Genomic DNA, 16,047 nt, shown 5'->3' with positions numbered 1-16,047 from the left:
ATTCACAGTGAGTGTCACCATGAACAAGAGGAATGGTGGCATTGACATTCATCAGTTTTTTGTGCAGAAAAGTTGAGAGCAGTGAGAAGATTACTATCAGTTAAATGCAGATGATAAGTATGCAGTAGTACAAGAGGTGAGTCAATGTTTATTTTTAGAATAATCATTGGTATTCAGATGAGAAATGGTTAGTAATCCATTCCTGAACATCATGGCAAGAAACTTGTTTACCGATATTTCTTTCATGTTCACTCTGGTGCGTTCAAAGTTATGAGAGAGAAGGCGTGAGGATGCCAACAGGGCAGGGAGAGCAGGTGACATGGAGGTGAGTGAGAAAAGGAACAAATATTGATGACCGATCTGATATTGCCATGTGTTGTTCCGACAACATCATAATTAATGTTGTCGGTACCACTACCAACAAGGTACCACAGGTAAGGTTAGGTTTAGGCACAGGTGTCTCTGAGGTTAGGGTTAGGTCAAAGGGGGGGGGGGCAGGGGAATATTCTGTCTTTGGACTGGGTTAACCAACTAACTACAGGTCAGTTGATGTTCCGGGAGCAACATTAATTATGATGTTTTAGGAACAATACCAACATGGTGATATCAGATTGTGTAAATATTGATGGTTAAGAGTCTTATAAATATATATATTTTTAAATTATGTTTTTCTGGTGGGGACCCCCCCCTCACTGAGTGGTGAACCCCTCCCCACCTTTACTTCTGACAGACTCATCATCTCTGGGATGATCTTTTTATACTCAGTCATGTTACTGACCTGTTGCCAATTGACCTGATTAGGTGTGAGATGTTCCACCAGTTTTATATATTTTTTGCATTACACAACTTTCCCAGTCTTGCTGTCCCTGTCCCAGGGTTTTTCAAACTGTTGCTGGCATCAAATTCAAAAGTGGGCATATATTTTTCAAGAAACAATAACATTTCTCAGTTTCAACATTTGATATGTCATCTTTGTACTATTTTCTATTGAAAATAGGGTTTAAATGATTTGCACATCATTGCGTTCTGTTTTTCTTAATATTTTACACAGCGTCCCAACTTTTTTAGAAACAGGGTTGTGTGATTCACATCATTTTCATACTCCTCAAACCAGTGACCCCTCATGCCCTGTGGATTAGGGCATTGTCATCCTGGAAGTGACCGAATTATGAACCCTCTTTCAAAGTCATCTAGATATTTCCTCTTGCCGTCTTGATCCAAAATCGAGGTCAACTAGGCCTGCTCAGCATTTTTAGACGTTCCACAGAGCATGATGGGATGTTAATTGTTTAATTGTATTATGCAGTACACCTGCATGGAAGCATCTACATTCGTTATGTTCCTCCTTTTATTTATTCAGATTTTTTCATTTAATTTGTCACCCATCTGTAACTTACAAACTAGTGTCCTTTTACTGGCCAGCCCGCTCTCATACTCTCTCTTTCTCATTCTCTCTCCAAATCTCTCCAGTGGTTTTGGTTACAATGTCCTGCTGAAAGACTCATGACCTTGGATGGAGACCCAGTATTCTGACAGTGGGTTTGACATTGTGCTTCAGAATGTCTTGGAATTCAACTGATTTCATGACGCCAGGCACTCAGTGGCAGTAAAGCAACTCCAAAACATCCCTGTACCTCCACCATGTTTGACTGTGGGGGAGGTTTTCTTTCTTTCAATGATTTTTTCTGTAAATATAGAGATGGTGTACTTTACCGAACAGCTCTAATTTGGTCCCATCTGTCCACAGGACATTCTCCCAGATGGATTGTGGCATGTTCAGGTCTGCTTTGGCAAATTGCAGCCTGGCTGGCTTGTGTCTGTCTCTCAGCAGTGGGGTCCCCCTGGGTCTCTTACCTACAACCCTCTTTCATTGAGCTGGCAACAGATGGAGCGAGTTGAAACTGCTTTGAAATCATTTGCTTGAAATACATGTGGATACCAAAAGATTTTAACAGTTTTCTGAATAAAATGATTCATTATTTGAATTAACTTCAAGCAAGGGTGCCAATATTCTGGGCCAGAAATGTTTATTGGCCACATACCAAACCCCCTCATGCCTTATTGCTTAAATAGAATTAATATGCTCATTTCAAACAGGAACATTTAAAGATGATTTCTTCATAATGAAAGTCTAGGTTTGACAGTATTTCAAGTGAAACCACTAGACCACAACACCTGAATGCGTAACTATACATTGCACCCGTTATCAAACAAACATTTATATTGACAACAGAGCAATGCTTTGGCATGGTCTACTACTGCAACCAGTGTTTAAACTAACTGGCCAATCTTAAGTTAAACAACTGGCAGGGACCCACACTAAAACGCATGAAATGGAAGTTAAGGCAGTACTATTCCTTGGCCACGAGATGGGCTACTTGTATCTCATGTACGCCAGGACTCGTCTTTATAGGTCTACTGTAGACTATTATGCCGTTTTGATTGATCTTAATAATCTATGTTATAATGCTATATCCATGTATGCATCAATGCATATTCATAAAATTAAACAGTTTATTTGCGCGTGCTTTTTAAAAATGTCTTCACACAGGCCAGTCAATTGCACTTCGTGATGACATAAATCAGTCCCTGTTTCTTTAAGGCGGTCTCCAAAGTGTAGTGTATGACGTTAACTTTGGCATATCCTTACCGCGAGGCGATCCAGTGGCGGAGAAGGGAATCTGAACCGCGGGAGAGAGAGGTGATTTAAAACGGCACTTGAGCGCTGTAATTTCAGGTGGAATATAAAAACAGGTAGGAGAATTATGACAGATTGCTAAAACAACGGTCTTCCTTGAATTGCAACTATTTTAGTGGGAATTTGAAATAGGAATATGTATAGGTCTACGCGAATGTATAAATTGTTCCATTTGAAGTTGGTGCTCTATAGAACTACACATGAACTACACAACTTATGTTAATGTAATTTTAAGCATCAACGATTAGCTTTAATGTTTCTTTACGAACCGACGTAAGTGCAATTCCATTAGAGAATAGTGCGTTTAACTTTTCAAGGCTATTATTTAGGCCATATTCACTGGTAATTTGTATTTTGTTGCAGATGACAAAATAGGATTTTAATTGAACATTTTGTCGTTTCGTTGTCAAAAGAGTTGTTTGTCTCGCAGTTTTGTATTTGCATTAGCCTAACTTGGCAGGAAATGCATGTTCAGTGAACGTCATTTTTTTTCTTCTTTATTTGAATAACCTGCTGAGGTTGATGGACCATGCGTGTACACTTTACCACATTTCTTTCGCTGTTATTTTCACCGAAATGTCAGTCTTTTACTCAGTTTATCTTATAGTAAACGTCATTGCTGTTTAAATAGTGAAAATTCCAGTGGAATATGCCGAATCGTTTTTCAAAAACTGTTACTGATACAGAACTTTCAGGGTTAAATGTAAATTTTTACAATAAGAAGTTGATTTATGCCCCCCCCCCCCCCCCCCCCCCGTTGTGATGTATTACCACAGACTATCTTTAAAGATGAACACAGAGGAACAACAAGATCTCAAGTCATCGCAGGACGGAGAAATGGGTTGGTGACAGCCTCTTTTAACGTAGAACACCATGCCTTTGCGAAAGGGATATTGTGCCGCTTCAAAGGCCATAAAACATTTAGTTTTTAATGAATTATTGTCCCACAAAAGTTCAGGGTTGGAGATGCATGTGTTGAATGTGTTTTAAAGACTGAGACGGTGATACTCCTTACAGAAGTGAGCAGCCCGGTGGCAGGTGAGAGGCCAGCAGTGGAGGAGGAGGAAGGAGAGGAGACAGGAGAGGAAGAGGTGGCCCCAGAGAAGACCTCAGAGAGTAGAATGGAGTGCACAGAACCCACAGGAAACAAGGAAATGACAGGTACGAAACAAGTGTTAATGAGAACTTTGTCCCTAAACCATGCGGTATACTCCGCCAACCTAAGGGCTGTTTGCACCAAGCCCTAACACAGAGGCCAGGCAAGAAGCCCTCCAGACACACATGATGTGTGTCGGTGCAGTTTCAGAGTGTTAACCAGTCTTTGTCACCATACGGCCTGGGTTAAAAGGTGTGCAGCAATAAATAGTCTCCCAGTGGTCATGCCCTTCGTTATGTTTCATTGCCATTTGCACAAATAGTAACCCTCAGGGTCTCTGTGCAAAGTTTACATCAATGGCCTCCGAGAACAAAGGTGAGACAGTGCTTCTCGCCTGCCACCGCCGAGACCACGGCGTGGTTCCTGGATTGAGTGCAACTCGAACATGGATTGGCTGACCCCCCCCCCCCCCCCCCCCCCCCGGCAAGGTCAGAGCTCAGGCCTCTGGGTCTGCGTAATGGCGGCTGTAGGATTCACAGACTGAAGGGCTTGGAGCAGAGCCGGCACACTGCAGGGCAAACATGGCATACATTCACAGGGCTTGGGGTGAACACACAGGTTTTGGGGTAGGACGCTCGTAGGGATTTGGGCCAGTTACTGTTTTATGCTTTGGTTGTGTGCTTTTCGGTTCGGTTTTCTGGGATACGCTTCTAAACTGAAGGGAAAGGCACAGAATCATATTAGTTGTAGAGGGTTTGTTCAGAAGACGAAGCATGGCTGTTTGCTTTTCTTTTATGTCAACTGATATTTTCACTGCCTTCTCTTGCCCTGGTTCTGGTTTCTGAACATTCGTCGGAAATGTCTAGCTGTTATCTTACAGGCGCATCTCCTAAATCTCTATCTGACACTCTGCCTTGGCCTAATTTAGCCCTACCACACAAGCTGTGTTAATATATTCAAAGGTCCTATTCTCACATTGAATGAGAATTGTTGAAGTGGACGTGACTGCTATAAGTGTCTGTAGGACGCTTGGTACTGTGGAGCCAAGCTTTTTTTTACTTCCATGTTTCCTTTTTTAGAAAACTGCATTTAGAATCCTTAGCTTTTCACACGCTGGCAAAAAATAGTTTTGTGTGTTGGCAGCACACAAAATAGCATCCTTTTGGTCCTTAACAGTGTTATTTTTCAGCTGAAGTCAGACCAGTCTGTTTTGTTCAGCGCTACTCGACTGGCTCCAGAGTCCCTGCGTCCAATAACAACGGACGAAACATCGTTTAACACGGCTCTCTCCCTCCACCCTAGACGGTTTCCCTGTTAAAACCGAGAGAGAGGAGTATGACAACTGCGAGGATCAGTACCTCCAGAGTGAAGAAGAAGGTGAACCAGACAACGAGCTGGAGGACGAAGAGGAGCAGGACAGGGATGAGGAAGATGGAGACGAAGACAGGGAAGGGGAGGAAGAGGGAGAAACCCTCAACGAACCACAGGACCTGTCTCTGGCGGATTATGCCAAGTACGACACCGCAGGCCTGCCGGAGGCCCACGCCGCCGACTCCCCGTCGGCGTACTCGACCGCATCCCGTGGCCACGCAGCTGGAAAGCTCAACTGCGACGTCTGCGGCCTGTCCTGCGTCAGCATCAATGTGCTGCTGGTGCACAAGCGCAGCCACACCGGTGAGAGCCGAGCCACACCCACCGCGGCGGGGGTTTTGTGGCCGTCTCGTTGTCGATTGTGGGATTGATAACCTTAGTAGGTCAAGGTGTTTGATTGGGAGATCTGTGACTCCAGGAGGTTTCAATATGTACTGGCACCCGTTTGTTACATTTGAACGGTCCTTTAACACACTTAGGCCATATGCACCTTTGTGACTTGCCCTAGTTTATTTGTCAGGTAATTTGATTGAGAGATGGTTTTTATCTCCACCGTTCCGCTGAGCAATATATACCCCTTTGTTTGCTACATTAGCTACGCTATATTGATTTGGAAACAGTGCCTCGGCAGAAACGGGGATAAAAAAAAAAACCTGTGCTTGGTATGTACAACCAGGGTTATGCAAGGAACCGCTTGTAGCCGGGAAATGCAGAGGTTTTACACTATCAGCAGCCAAGGCCATAACCACCCAGTTTATAACGTAGTGTTTTCTAGGTACTGGAAGAGTCGGTGTTTACACAGTTCCTCCGTGACTCCTCTGTTCTGCCCCATACCCAGGTGAACGTCCGTTCCACTGTAGCCAGTGCGGGGCCTCCTTCACACAGAAAGGAAACCTGCTTCGCCACATCAAACTGCATTCTGGGGAGAAGCCCTTCAAGTGCCCCATGTGCAGCTATGCTTGCCGCAGACGGGACGCCCTCAGTGGACACCTGCGCACCCACTCAAGTACTGCCGTCTGTGCATCACCTGTGTTTACGGGGGGGGGGGTTTGTCAAAATGTACAGGTTTTGCTCTAATTGAAAGAAATTGGTGCTTTTAATCACACAAGGTGGCATTCAGCTGATCACAGTGGTATGGCCAGGACATTAATAATGTGAAAAATTACTATTAGAATTTGGAAGGGGAAAGAAAAGAGAGAACGTCTAAAAACGACTTCAAAGTGTTCTTAACAAATGATCCTCCTTGTGCTGCAATGACCACTTTGCAGATTCTTGGCGTTCTAGCTGTGAGTTTGTCCAGATTGTCAGGTGACATTTCACCCCAATCTTCCTGTGGCACTTGCCATAAATGTGTCTGGCTTGGTAGAATTCAATGAAGCTGTCAGCTGAGGACATGTGAGGCATCTATATGTGATGTACTGATATCCTCTTATTTAGTTATATCTGGGTCTTCCACATCTCTTTCTGTTAAAGCCCATTGTCCTTTGTCTTTGAAGACGGTAGCGCACACCTTTGTATGTAATCTTCAGTTTCTTGGCAGTTTCAAGCATTTTATTACCTTCATTCTTCAAATTTTTTACCTAATACTGATCTTAAGACATGCCAATCTGTTGGATACTTTGGCAACTCAAAAACTAAGACAATGTTAAGCTTCTTTTAACAAACCACATAGCTTTTATCCGTGTTTTATACAATGGGAAGTGATTTTCTAGTACCAAATTAGCAGTTTAGCATGATTACTCAAGGATAAGGTGTTGCAGTGATGGGTGCTGGAAATGGGGCCTGTCTAGATTTGATAACAAATTTATTTTTCAAATAGGGATGATGCTGTGTTTTGTCCTGACTATCAGTTATGTCCTGACTATCCTTTGTGACCAGTTAAATGCCACTTTGGTGAATAAAAGTGCCAGTTTCCTTCCAAAACATCAAAAGTTTTCGTACACTATTATACCCTTTTGGCCCCTCAGTGTACATAACGACCACACACAAACACGCGCGCAGGATGAACACGCACATGCAGGCGGCATCCGCCTGTGCACACTGACGCACACCTTCCAAACCATTGGCACCCCTTGATCAAGATGAGGGAAGGCTGTATGGCAGGAACCACGCAGGTGATGAACTATGCTATATGTTCATTTTACAACGTGTGTAAAATACTGTATTGAACTTGACACGTTTATTTCCCAAAACATTGAGTTAAATCGATTTGGCGCCCTTGGTTTCAGTACTTTCCCTTGCATGGATAACATCACTGAGCTTTTTTCTTTTCTTTTATTCTTTATGAGACGTAACAGATTTTCCAGTCCTCAGCACAGAATCCTTCCAGATCTTTGACATCCTTCAGTCTGCCATCTTCAATTTAAACCACCGGTTTTTATTGGCATTCAAGGCCGTAGACTTAAGGCGTTTGCAAAATCTTTTTGGTCAGTTAACCGTTTCTTTTGTGTATTTTGATGCTTGGCTTTAATCACATTTCAGCGTCCTGGCGGACAAAACCAGGATTTGGTCCAAAATGTCTTGGTACTGGGTAAAGTTCATAATGCGGTTGATCTTAACATAAGCCCAGGACCATTTGAAGCCAATTGAAGCTCCATGACATTAAAAGTTCACCACCATACTTTACATTAGGTGTGGGGCTTTATACTGATAATATACTCTTCTAATTTCAACGCCAAAACCATGTATAAATTGTAAAAGAGCTTGATGTTCATGTCATCAAACTACAGCAAACACATTGGCACTTGGAGCGTGTGCTTTTGTCAGTGTACCTGAACATAAAGACCTTTAGCCGTGCATACCAATAGTTTGTTTGTCTTTGAAATGAGAATGCATTTAGGTGCCTATCTTGCTGCCATTGTGTCTGCCCTTTATAAGACAAACGGCAACATGAATTGCACCGGGTTTCAGGATCTTTTAGCAGAATAACCGGTTGCCTTTGCAAGGAAGCTGCAACGTGGCAACAAGTTGATGTTGCCGCAATTCATTGACACCAAGCAGAAATGCTTAGTTAAAAACAAAATCACCAAATATGTCTCAGCAAAAATTCACTTCTTAGGAGTCCTTAGGAGTCCTACTGAAAACCTGTGGTTTGAATTAGAAAGGGTAGTCCGTTAGCACATACCGAATCGTCTGAAGGATCTGAAATTAGTCTGTGTGTATGGAGGAATGGACCCCATACAACGACTTCCCCAACCTCATGAAGAATTATAGGACCATGCTCAGTGTCATTATCCTTGCAAGGAGGGGTTGCAAGTACAAAAACCTTTATCCATTCGTGTTTTTTTTGCTTACTCATCAGCGGTGCCAAAGATTCTGAAGGTGACTAATATGCACACTTGACACAAAACCTGTGAGAAACCTAGAACCTGTCTACTGAGTTTCAGAACTCGTCGAGTGGGGCCGCCCATGGATGTTATTCAAAGGAGGTTCTCAAAGAGAGAAAATAGTGACCGCATTATTAAACGACAGCGTGTCGCGCAGCACGATGTGGCCTCTTTTCAACTGACCCTCTCCTCTCCCGCAGTAGAGAAGCCCTACAAGTGCAGCCACTGCGGTCGCAGCTACAAGCAGCGCAGCTCCCTCGAAGAGCACCGGGAGAGATGCCATGTTTACATCCAGAACAAAGGCAACCCCGAGAGAGGTGAGAGGCCCTCGAACACTCACACACATCCTCTGTTTCCACACACACGCACGCACGCACGCGCGTGCACACAAAGTTTACAGACGCGAAACACACAGACCTTAACACACAACACTCCCAGGCCTTTGAATGCACATTCGGATGTGTGCTTACATTTCCGTGCACTCGCATACATGCATGCACCTATAAATGCGTGCACACGACTGCAGGGGTTGCGCAGCTTCCATGCATTCAGTCCATCTTCATGAGTTAGTGACCCCCCCCCCCCCCACAATGGCGCTAAATAGGTTGTGGCTGCTGTGGTAGGAGCCGTTGCATATTAGGCACACTTTATTTGTAGCAGTAGCAGCAGAGGGGAAGTCAGAGATGTAGGACAAATATTTTGGGCGCCTCGATCTGGCTTCGCACCCGGTGAATTCTGCTCGTCTGCCGTGGTGGACGGCCAAGGACAGTTGCGACACAGACGACACTCTGTTATTCCGTGGTCAGCTGAATGTCAAAGAGACAGCGTGTGTGGCGAGGAAGCACATCCTCGGCCCTGCGTGTTCCTCCTCCTGCAAGCCTCGCTAGTCGATGAAGCAAAACACCAGGAAGTGAGGTCACCGGGGCTCGTTATCTTGGCTGGAATCGGGTTTTTTCTCGTTGGTTCCTCTTAGTGTGAGTTTCATTTTTAAAGTTGTTTTGTTCATGAAAATAAATACATTTCTTAACCTCAAAGGCATGAGACATATATCACTTGCAGTACTGTGCTGGCACACATTCTTTCTCTCTGCTGGTGACAGGCCTTTCTCTCTCTCTGACTATCTCCCACTGTGTCTCTTTGGCTCTTTCTCAATCTCTTCATCTCTGTCTCTCTCCCTTTATCTCTAAGCCGGTGAGGACACCCACGTGTCCAGGACGACACACGTGGGCACGGAGCGCGCTCTGCTACTGGATAGGCTGGCCAGCAACGTGGCCAAACGCAAGAGCTCCATGCCACAGAAGTTCACTGGTAAGACCAGGTTGACTGATCACCACATTCAGTTATGCTATCTTGCAGGTAGTGAAGTTGGAAGGGTTAACTAGACATGGGAATATGTGGGTGGTAAAACTGATGTTTCTTAATGTTCTTTTGAACTCATATATAACCCGTGACCTTCGTTTGAAACAGAATAATGAAATAATAGTGAAATAAGAAAAGTAAAACGTTCAGACTTGAATAAGACCCTGGCATCAGCATAGTAACAACAAAGCAGTATATATTTATGCCTGTGTAATATGTCCATGTGTATGTTGATGTACAGTGCCTTTTCATTCCGTCTTCAGACCCCGTCTTTCTGCACCTTTGCCTATGTTATGGACTAAATTAGAATGTATTACTTTTATTTGGTTTGCCTTATATCTACACCCAATACCCCATAATGACAAAGCAAAAACATGTTTTTAGAAACTTGTGCCAATTTATTGAAAATTAAAAATGGCTTTATCTAATGTACTTATTATTAGCATTATTTATTTAATTGTTTGTCAAAGCACCTTCCGCAGCAATCTCAGCTGTGAGTCTTATTGGCTATGCCTCTACTAGCTTTGAGTGTTTATTGGCTATGCCTCAACCAGCTTTGCATCTTCTTGGCTATTATTCTACCAGCTTTGAGTCTTATTGGCTATGCCTCTACCAGCCTTGAGTGTTTATTGGCTATGCCTCTACCAGCTTTGAGTGTTTTTTGGCTATTATTCTACTAGCTTTGAGTCTTCTTGGGTATGCCTCTACCAGCTTTGAGTCTTTGCACACCTGGATTTTGGCCATTGTCCCAATTCTTCCTTGTAGATCCTCTCAAGCTCTGTCAGAGTGGAAGGACAGCATCAGTAAACTGCAATGCTCAGGTCTCCCCACAGATGTTCAATGGGGTTCATGTATGGGCTTTGGCTGGGCCTCTCAAGGACATTCCCAGACTTGTCCCAAAGCCACTCCAGTGTTATCTTGGCTGTGTGCACTTAGTTTGGCTGGACGGACAGCTCTAGGAAGAGTCTGGGTGGTTCCAAACTTCTTCCATTTCACCATGATGGAGCCCGCTGTGCTCCTGGGAACTTTAAATACTTTTTTTTATTTTTTATAATTTCCCCCAGATTTATGCCTCGACACAATTCTTGACACAGTTCCTTGGACTTCCAGTTTTTTTCTCTGATATGCAGTGTGATGTGTGGGGTCTTACATGGGCAGGCGTGTGTTCCTAAATCATGTTGAATCAATAGAATTTGCCGCAGATACATTTGAAGCGTGATCCAAGGACACAGAATGAATCTGGGGAGTCGGGCAAAGGTTGTCAAGACTCCTATACATGAGATGTTTCATCTTTAAAAATAAAAATTTTGAAGTAATACATATCAATGTTATTTTGGGGTATTTTGTGTAGATTGATGGCAAAAAAGCTATAATTCAAGAAATTATAATCCAGTCTATAACACTATAATAGGTGGAGAAAGTGAAGGGTTCTGAATACTTTCCTGAAGGCATGGTAAATGTCTGTGTGGGGTGTGTGCATTGGTACTGTATCTGTGAAGTAACTCGACATAATGCAATGCAACATTTTGGCATAATCATTTTAAACAACATATTTTATTCAATTTTGATTTGATTACCACTTGTATAGCTGAACTAATGATTGTGATTTGCTTATTCTTTGGAGAAATTGCGTAGCTTTTATCCTATGTCTGTATAATAAGGGTCCTTGATTGGTGCACCTCTGAAATTTGGACTGTATTCCAACTCTTCGCTACTGGTTCCTGGTGCTGCTGCTTTCATTACTGTTTATTCACTGAGAGTTGCATGTAACTACAACAACTGTGCGTTTCAATGATGAAATGTTTTTTTAAGAAAACAAAACTGCCTGAGCTACTTGTCTGTCTGTCTGTGTGTGTTTCTCTATCAGTCCCTCTATCTGTGCAGTTCTGCTGCCCCCCCCCTCGCTTTGCTTGCCAAGCAGGATTTCGGGGGCCGGTGCTCTGGCCTCATCTGCTGCTCCAGGCCATGACGTGGTAGACCACTGCCCTATTTTCACAGGTCGATAAATGTGTTAGGTAGGTATGGTACACCACAGATAGGAACCGGATCTCAATAACATGAAGCAATCAAGGGGTAGATGTGCATGCATTCTGCACACTGAAGCTGCCGCACACCAACTGAGTGTAAACAACCAGTAGTAGCGCTTCATTGAAACTTCTACTCCGCCAATGCTGAGTGTTTTAAATGGTCCGTTTCTGTAAATGAGTGGCTCGTCACCGTCACGGTGACTTCTCAAACCACGGTGAGGTGTCTACTCATTTCCCACTCCCAGGTCACCCTTTCTTGTCAAACGTCTCCACTTATCATAGTTTCAGAAACGAGCCGCTGCAGGGAAACAGCGAGCGGCCGGGTTAATGGGATCCTCCTGTCAGCCATCGCCCTCGACAGATGAACTGAAATCTTTCAATATGACAACCACAGGAGGAAAAGAGAAGTAATGTGCTCGACCGCAGAGTTGAAAAACAGGCGAGGGCGCCAAACGTGAGCAGGTGCCTTCGTCTCCTCCTGCGGTGGAGCAGCGAGCAGCTGCAGCAAAGGGGAGCCTGAGGCGCCTTCTTGTCACTACCGCCGGGTTCCAAATGTCGCCCTACACCGCGGGCTCCTTTTTGGGCCCAGGCTCCCGCCAAAGGAAGTGCCCTACAAAGGGGGCGGTGCGCCGTTCAGGACACGGGTCCTCTGTCCTCTCACACCCTGTCTGTTGTCTCTGTCTGTGGCAGGAAACTCCTCTATCTGCAGCCACGGTCAGGCGCACAACTCTACATATCTATTGTTACGGTTAGCTTGTTGCGCGCTTGCTCACCAGCATTCTTGCAACAGATGCAGTGTTAGCTTGGCTATCAAGATTTCCAGTGTACAGACTGCTTTTTCATTTTACATTTATTTTTGTTTAAAGTGTGGCCAAGTTCACTCTTCTGCTGTCTGGGCTCAGTTTGGTTAGAGGAGCTAGCTATAATGTGGTTAAAGGAGCTAGCTATATCGTATATCTATGGCTTTTAATCAGAGACTGAAATAGTTACTCTTGTCAGTTGTATATGTATATATCCGTGCGCGCACACACACGGCCATTTGCAGTACATTGTGTCAGTGTTAATATTTCTGGCTGTGTGCTCCTACATCATGCTGAGTGCTGAAGTGTGTTTCCCTGTGTGGGTGATTCAGGGGACAACGGCGTCTGTCTGGACCTGAGCTTCAACAGGGAACTGATCCACCGCTCTGACGTCATGGACACCAGTCTCGCCTCCCCAGGCCCGGAGAGCCACCACAACCACCAGGCCTTCTACACAGGCCGGGACAGCGACTCCGCCTCCCCCCACCGGGCCTACCCTGTCTCCCTGACCCGAACCGACGTGAGCTCTCGGACCCTCACCAACGGCCACAAGCTTGAGCAGCCGCAAAGCACCGTCGTCGCCTACCTGCCCCGGCCCGGCCAGGCTCACCACAGCCTGGACTCAATCCACTCCGACCGGGTCCAGCACTCCCAGCCTCTCCTATACAACCTGGGGCAGCTACTGGGGCCTGGCCCGCACAACGGCCTCTCACATCCCCACGCTCCAGCCCATCCACACCCCATGCCTCCCCTGGAGGCCCTCCGGGTGGTCAGGGGCGAGGGGGAGGGGGGTTCAGGGGCCGTGTATCCCTGTGATCACTGCAGGGTGTTGTTCCTGGACTACGTCATGTTCACCATCCACATGGGCTGCCACGGCTTCCGCGACCCGCTGGAGTGCAACGTGTGTGGCCACCGCAGCCAGGACCGCTACGAGTTCTCCTCGCACATTGCGCGTGGGGAGCACCGTCTGGAGTTGAAATAGAGCCCGTGCGTGCAAACGGGAACACGCACGCATTTCAAAATGCTTTATTTGATTCAACAAACCAAATTTAAATCTAAATAAGATTTGAACAGTACAAATCACTTTAAGTGAATTGACACCCAATCATATAAGTACCATCTTCCTCTCCACGCAGCAGGGCTGCCTACGACCACTGACATGGAGCGGAGGATAGCAATCCTTGTTGCTCTCATCTTACGTAGGCTAACGTTCCCATGTGGCCGGGCTGTGTATGCCTCCTAGACTCTGGACCAATACCTGAGGCAGCTCAGGTGTGACACGAGGGACTGGTATTTCAGGGGCTGGCCTCCCACCCGCCCACACACACAGACACATTCAAACTTTGATAGTATTGTAATAAGAATTAATATGGTAAAAATAGCAGTAATAATAATAATAAATATGGTAATAATGCAAATGCATGGACACGTTTAAGTATGTCTGAGGTTTTCTATTTGTTCTTTTTATTATCAACACCAGTATTATCTCTTACACACACACACACACACACACACACACACACACACACACACACACACACACACACACAAAAATGTAGCATTTCCACTCCTTGATACCTTACGCCTCGGCTCAAGCAGAAAAAATTATTTATGATATATAAATTACAAATTTTTAAAAGTGGATGCTTGTCTTGTTATATTCTCCATCTGAATTAGGTTGTTTTTATGGGGTACATTTGATTATTATTCACTAAACCTACAATAACTTTTCAACCCAAAACATTTCAGGAATATTCTTTTGGTGACTGGCTTCAACAAAGTTGTGGAAATAGGCATTCGATATTTGGCTTAACCTTGGCCATGTCTGCTGCTGTATAATATATTGTACCCAACTGTCCTTGTACTAAGTATGTTTTACATTGACTGACTGTCTGCTGTACATTTGTTTTCCTATGACGAGGAATGAAAATAAATACATACTAAAGATAGTCTATTCAATTGTGTGTGTGGACTGTACCTAGTGAAAGAAGTAGCTCTAGAAAACAACACCTTCAGTGTATTGTACAGTTTACTGTATGTGCACATAAAAAAAATCTCTCCTTACGATCTCAAAGGTCACATGCCTCGTTTTAGGCTGTGGTTTGAGAAGTGCAATTCACATCTTCGAAATAAGCCATCACTTCACAGTACACTCCCCTTTTCACAGTTCTGAGAGAAGCCAAACTGTTTCTCTGTCTTGGATTTCAACTTGCAGTATCTGTCAAACAATCGAAGAAGTTGAGGAGATGTCGGATGCTGCTTAACAGACACTCGTACAACTGGAACTGATATGAGACATGCAGTGGCTCACAAAAGTATTTACTCCCGTGGGACTATAACATGATTTGATGTATAAAAACATGAAATTTAACTGGATTGAATTAGGACTTGAACACAAATCTGCAATTAGTTCTAAATTCATTACAAATATAAAACAGAAAATAACTGATTGTGTAAGTATTTGCTCCCTTTTCTATGACACACATGAATGAGCTGCAGTGCAACCAACTGTCTTTAGGAGTCAATAAGTTGAATGGAGTCCACCTGTGTGCAGTCAAGGTGTTTCACAGGATTTGAGGTTAACTACTGTACACTTCAAACTGATTTGTGTAACAACAAAAAATCCAGTGGGGGTAAATACTTTGGAGAGCCACTGTGTATGAGAACAAAAATAACCCTGGATATCCTCTACGCAACATAGCTACCCTCAGAGAAAGGTATGTCCCAGCCAGCCCAGATCCATTTCTATTGTAAGCTAATTATTCAAAAATATTTTTAATGGCTACATTTCCGCAATTAGCTTAAGTCTCATCTACTCTGTGTCACATCCCTTGGGACTATAAGAGGACCTCAGGTACTCTTGGACTTTGTCACAGCCATTACTAATGATAAAATGGTTGAATGTACTATGCATGCAAAGCTGACCTCATGCGAACTTATCCATGAAGCTTATCAGAAAACTTCCAGTCACAGGCCAAAAAATGCAGATGCTTTAAACACAACTCCAATTAATTGAAAGCTGCAGAACAAATTTATGAATCACAAATGCAGAAACTCTCTTGCTAATCTGACACAAATCTTTCACAGCCCAGTTGTACTGGTTAAAATGCAATAATGATATTGCTTTTGGGAACATTTTGAGGCACCTATCCAACAATGTGGGTAAAGAATTTTTTAATGTGCGTTAGTGTTGACATACATAATATCTAATCTCCATATATCTGTTATTTGTTGGCACATTAAATGTTTCCCTCAGCTGATCAGATGAGGTAACATCTCCATCTAGGTCCAAATTCTTAGCAACCAAGAGCATTATCTACATTTTGATGGGATAAAGGAGAGGCCAGTTCTCCCTCCAATTCTGTGATTT

General features: G+C 44.0%; 1 protein-coding gene across 4 annotated transcripts; it reads left to right on the top strand.

The window, feature by feature from the left end:
• Nucleotides 1-14,626, top strand: LOC105021463 (zinc finger protein Aiolos). 4 transcript variants are annotated; one of them, XM_034294345.1, is made up of 11 exons: nucleotides 9-136; nucleotides 269-325; nucleotides 1,471-1,535; nucleotides 1,748-2,754; nucleotides 3,475-3,539; nucleotides 3,716-3,859; nucleotides 5,097-5,468; nucleotides 6,004-6,171; nucleotides 8,692-8,808; nucleotides 9,680-9,799; nucleotides 13,010-14,626. In XM_034294345.1, exons 5-11 carry the CDS (start codon nucleotides 3,488-3,490, stop codon nucleotides 13,657-13,659), a joined length of 1,623 nt encoding a protein of 540 aa, XP_034150236.1. In that variant the 5' UTR covers nucleotides 9-136; nucleotides 269-325; nucleotides 1,471-1,535; nucleotides 1,748-2,754; nucleotides 3,475-3,487; the 3' UTR covers nucleotides 13,660-14,626. The 4 variants fall into 4 exon arrangements, with proteins under 4 accessions (XP_034150235.1, XP_034150236.1, XP_034150237.1 ...); XM_034294344.1 differs by having other exon boundaries at nucleotides 1-136; nucleotides 1,471-2,754; XM_034294346.1 differs by having other exon boundaries at nucleotides 1,471-2,701.
• Nucleotides 14,627-16,047: the final 1,421 nt, after the last annotated feature.

This window comes from Esox lucius, chromosome 9 (assembly GCF_011004845.1).
Source record: "Esox lucius isolate fEsoLuc1 chromosome 9, fEsoLuc1.pri, whole genome shotgun sequence".
NCBI classification, from domain to species: domain Eukaryota; kingdom Metazoa; phylum Chordata; class Actinopteri; order Esociformes; family Esocidae; genus Esox; species Esox lucius.
The sequence above is the reverse complement of the archived record's forward strand: the minus strand, read 5'-3'. Positions and strand labels throughout refer to the sequence as shown.

Bases quoted from the DNA above. Each gene is read 5' to 3' on its own strand.
- LOC105021463 (XM_010889160.5), top strand. From the start codon at position 2,952: ATGTTTCTTTACGAACCGAC. The intron at 3,860-5,096 runs GTACGAAACAAG...CCTCCACCCTAG, and splicing joins AGGAAACAAGGAAATGACAG to ACGGTTTCCCTGTTAAAACC. The intron at 5,469-6,003 runs GTGAGAGCCGAG...CCCCATACCCAG, and splicing joins GCACAAGCGCAGCCACACCG to GTGAACGTCCGTTCCACTGT.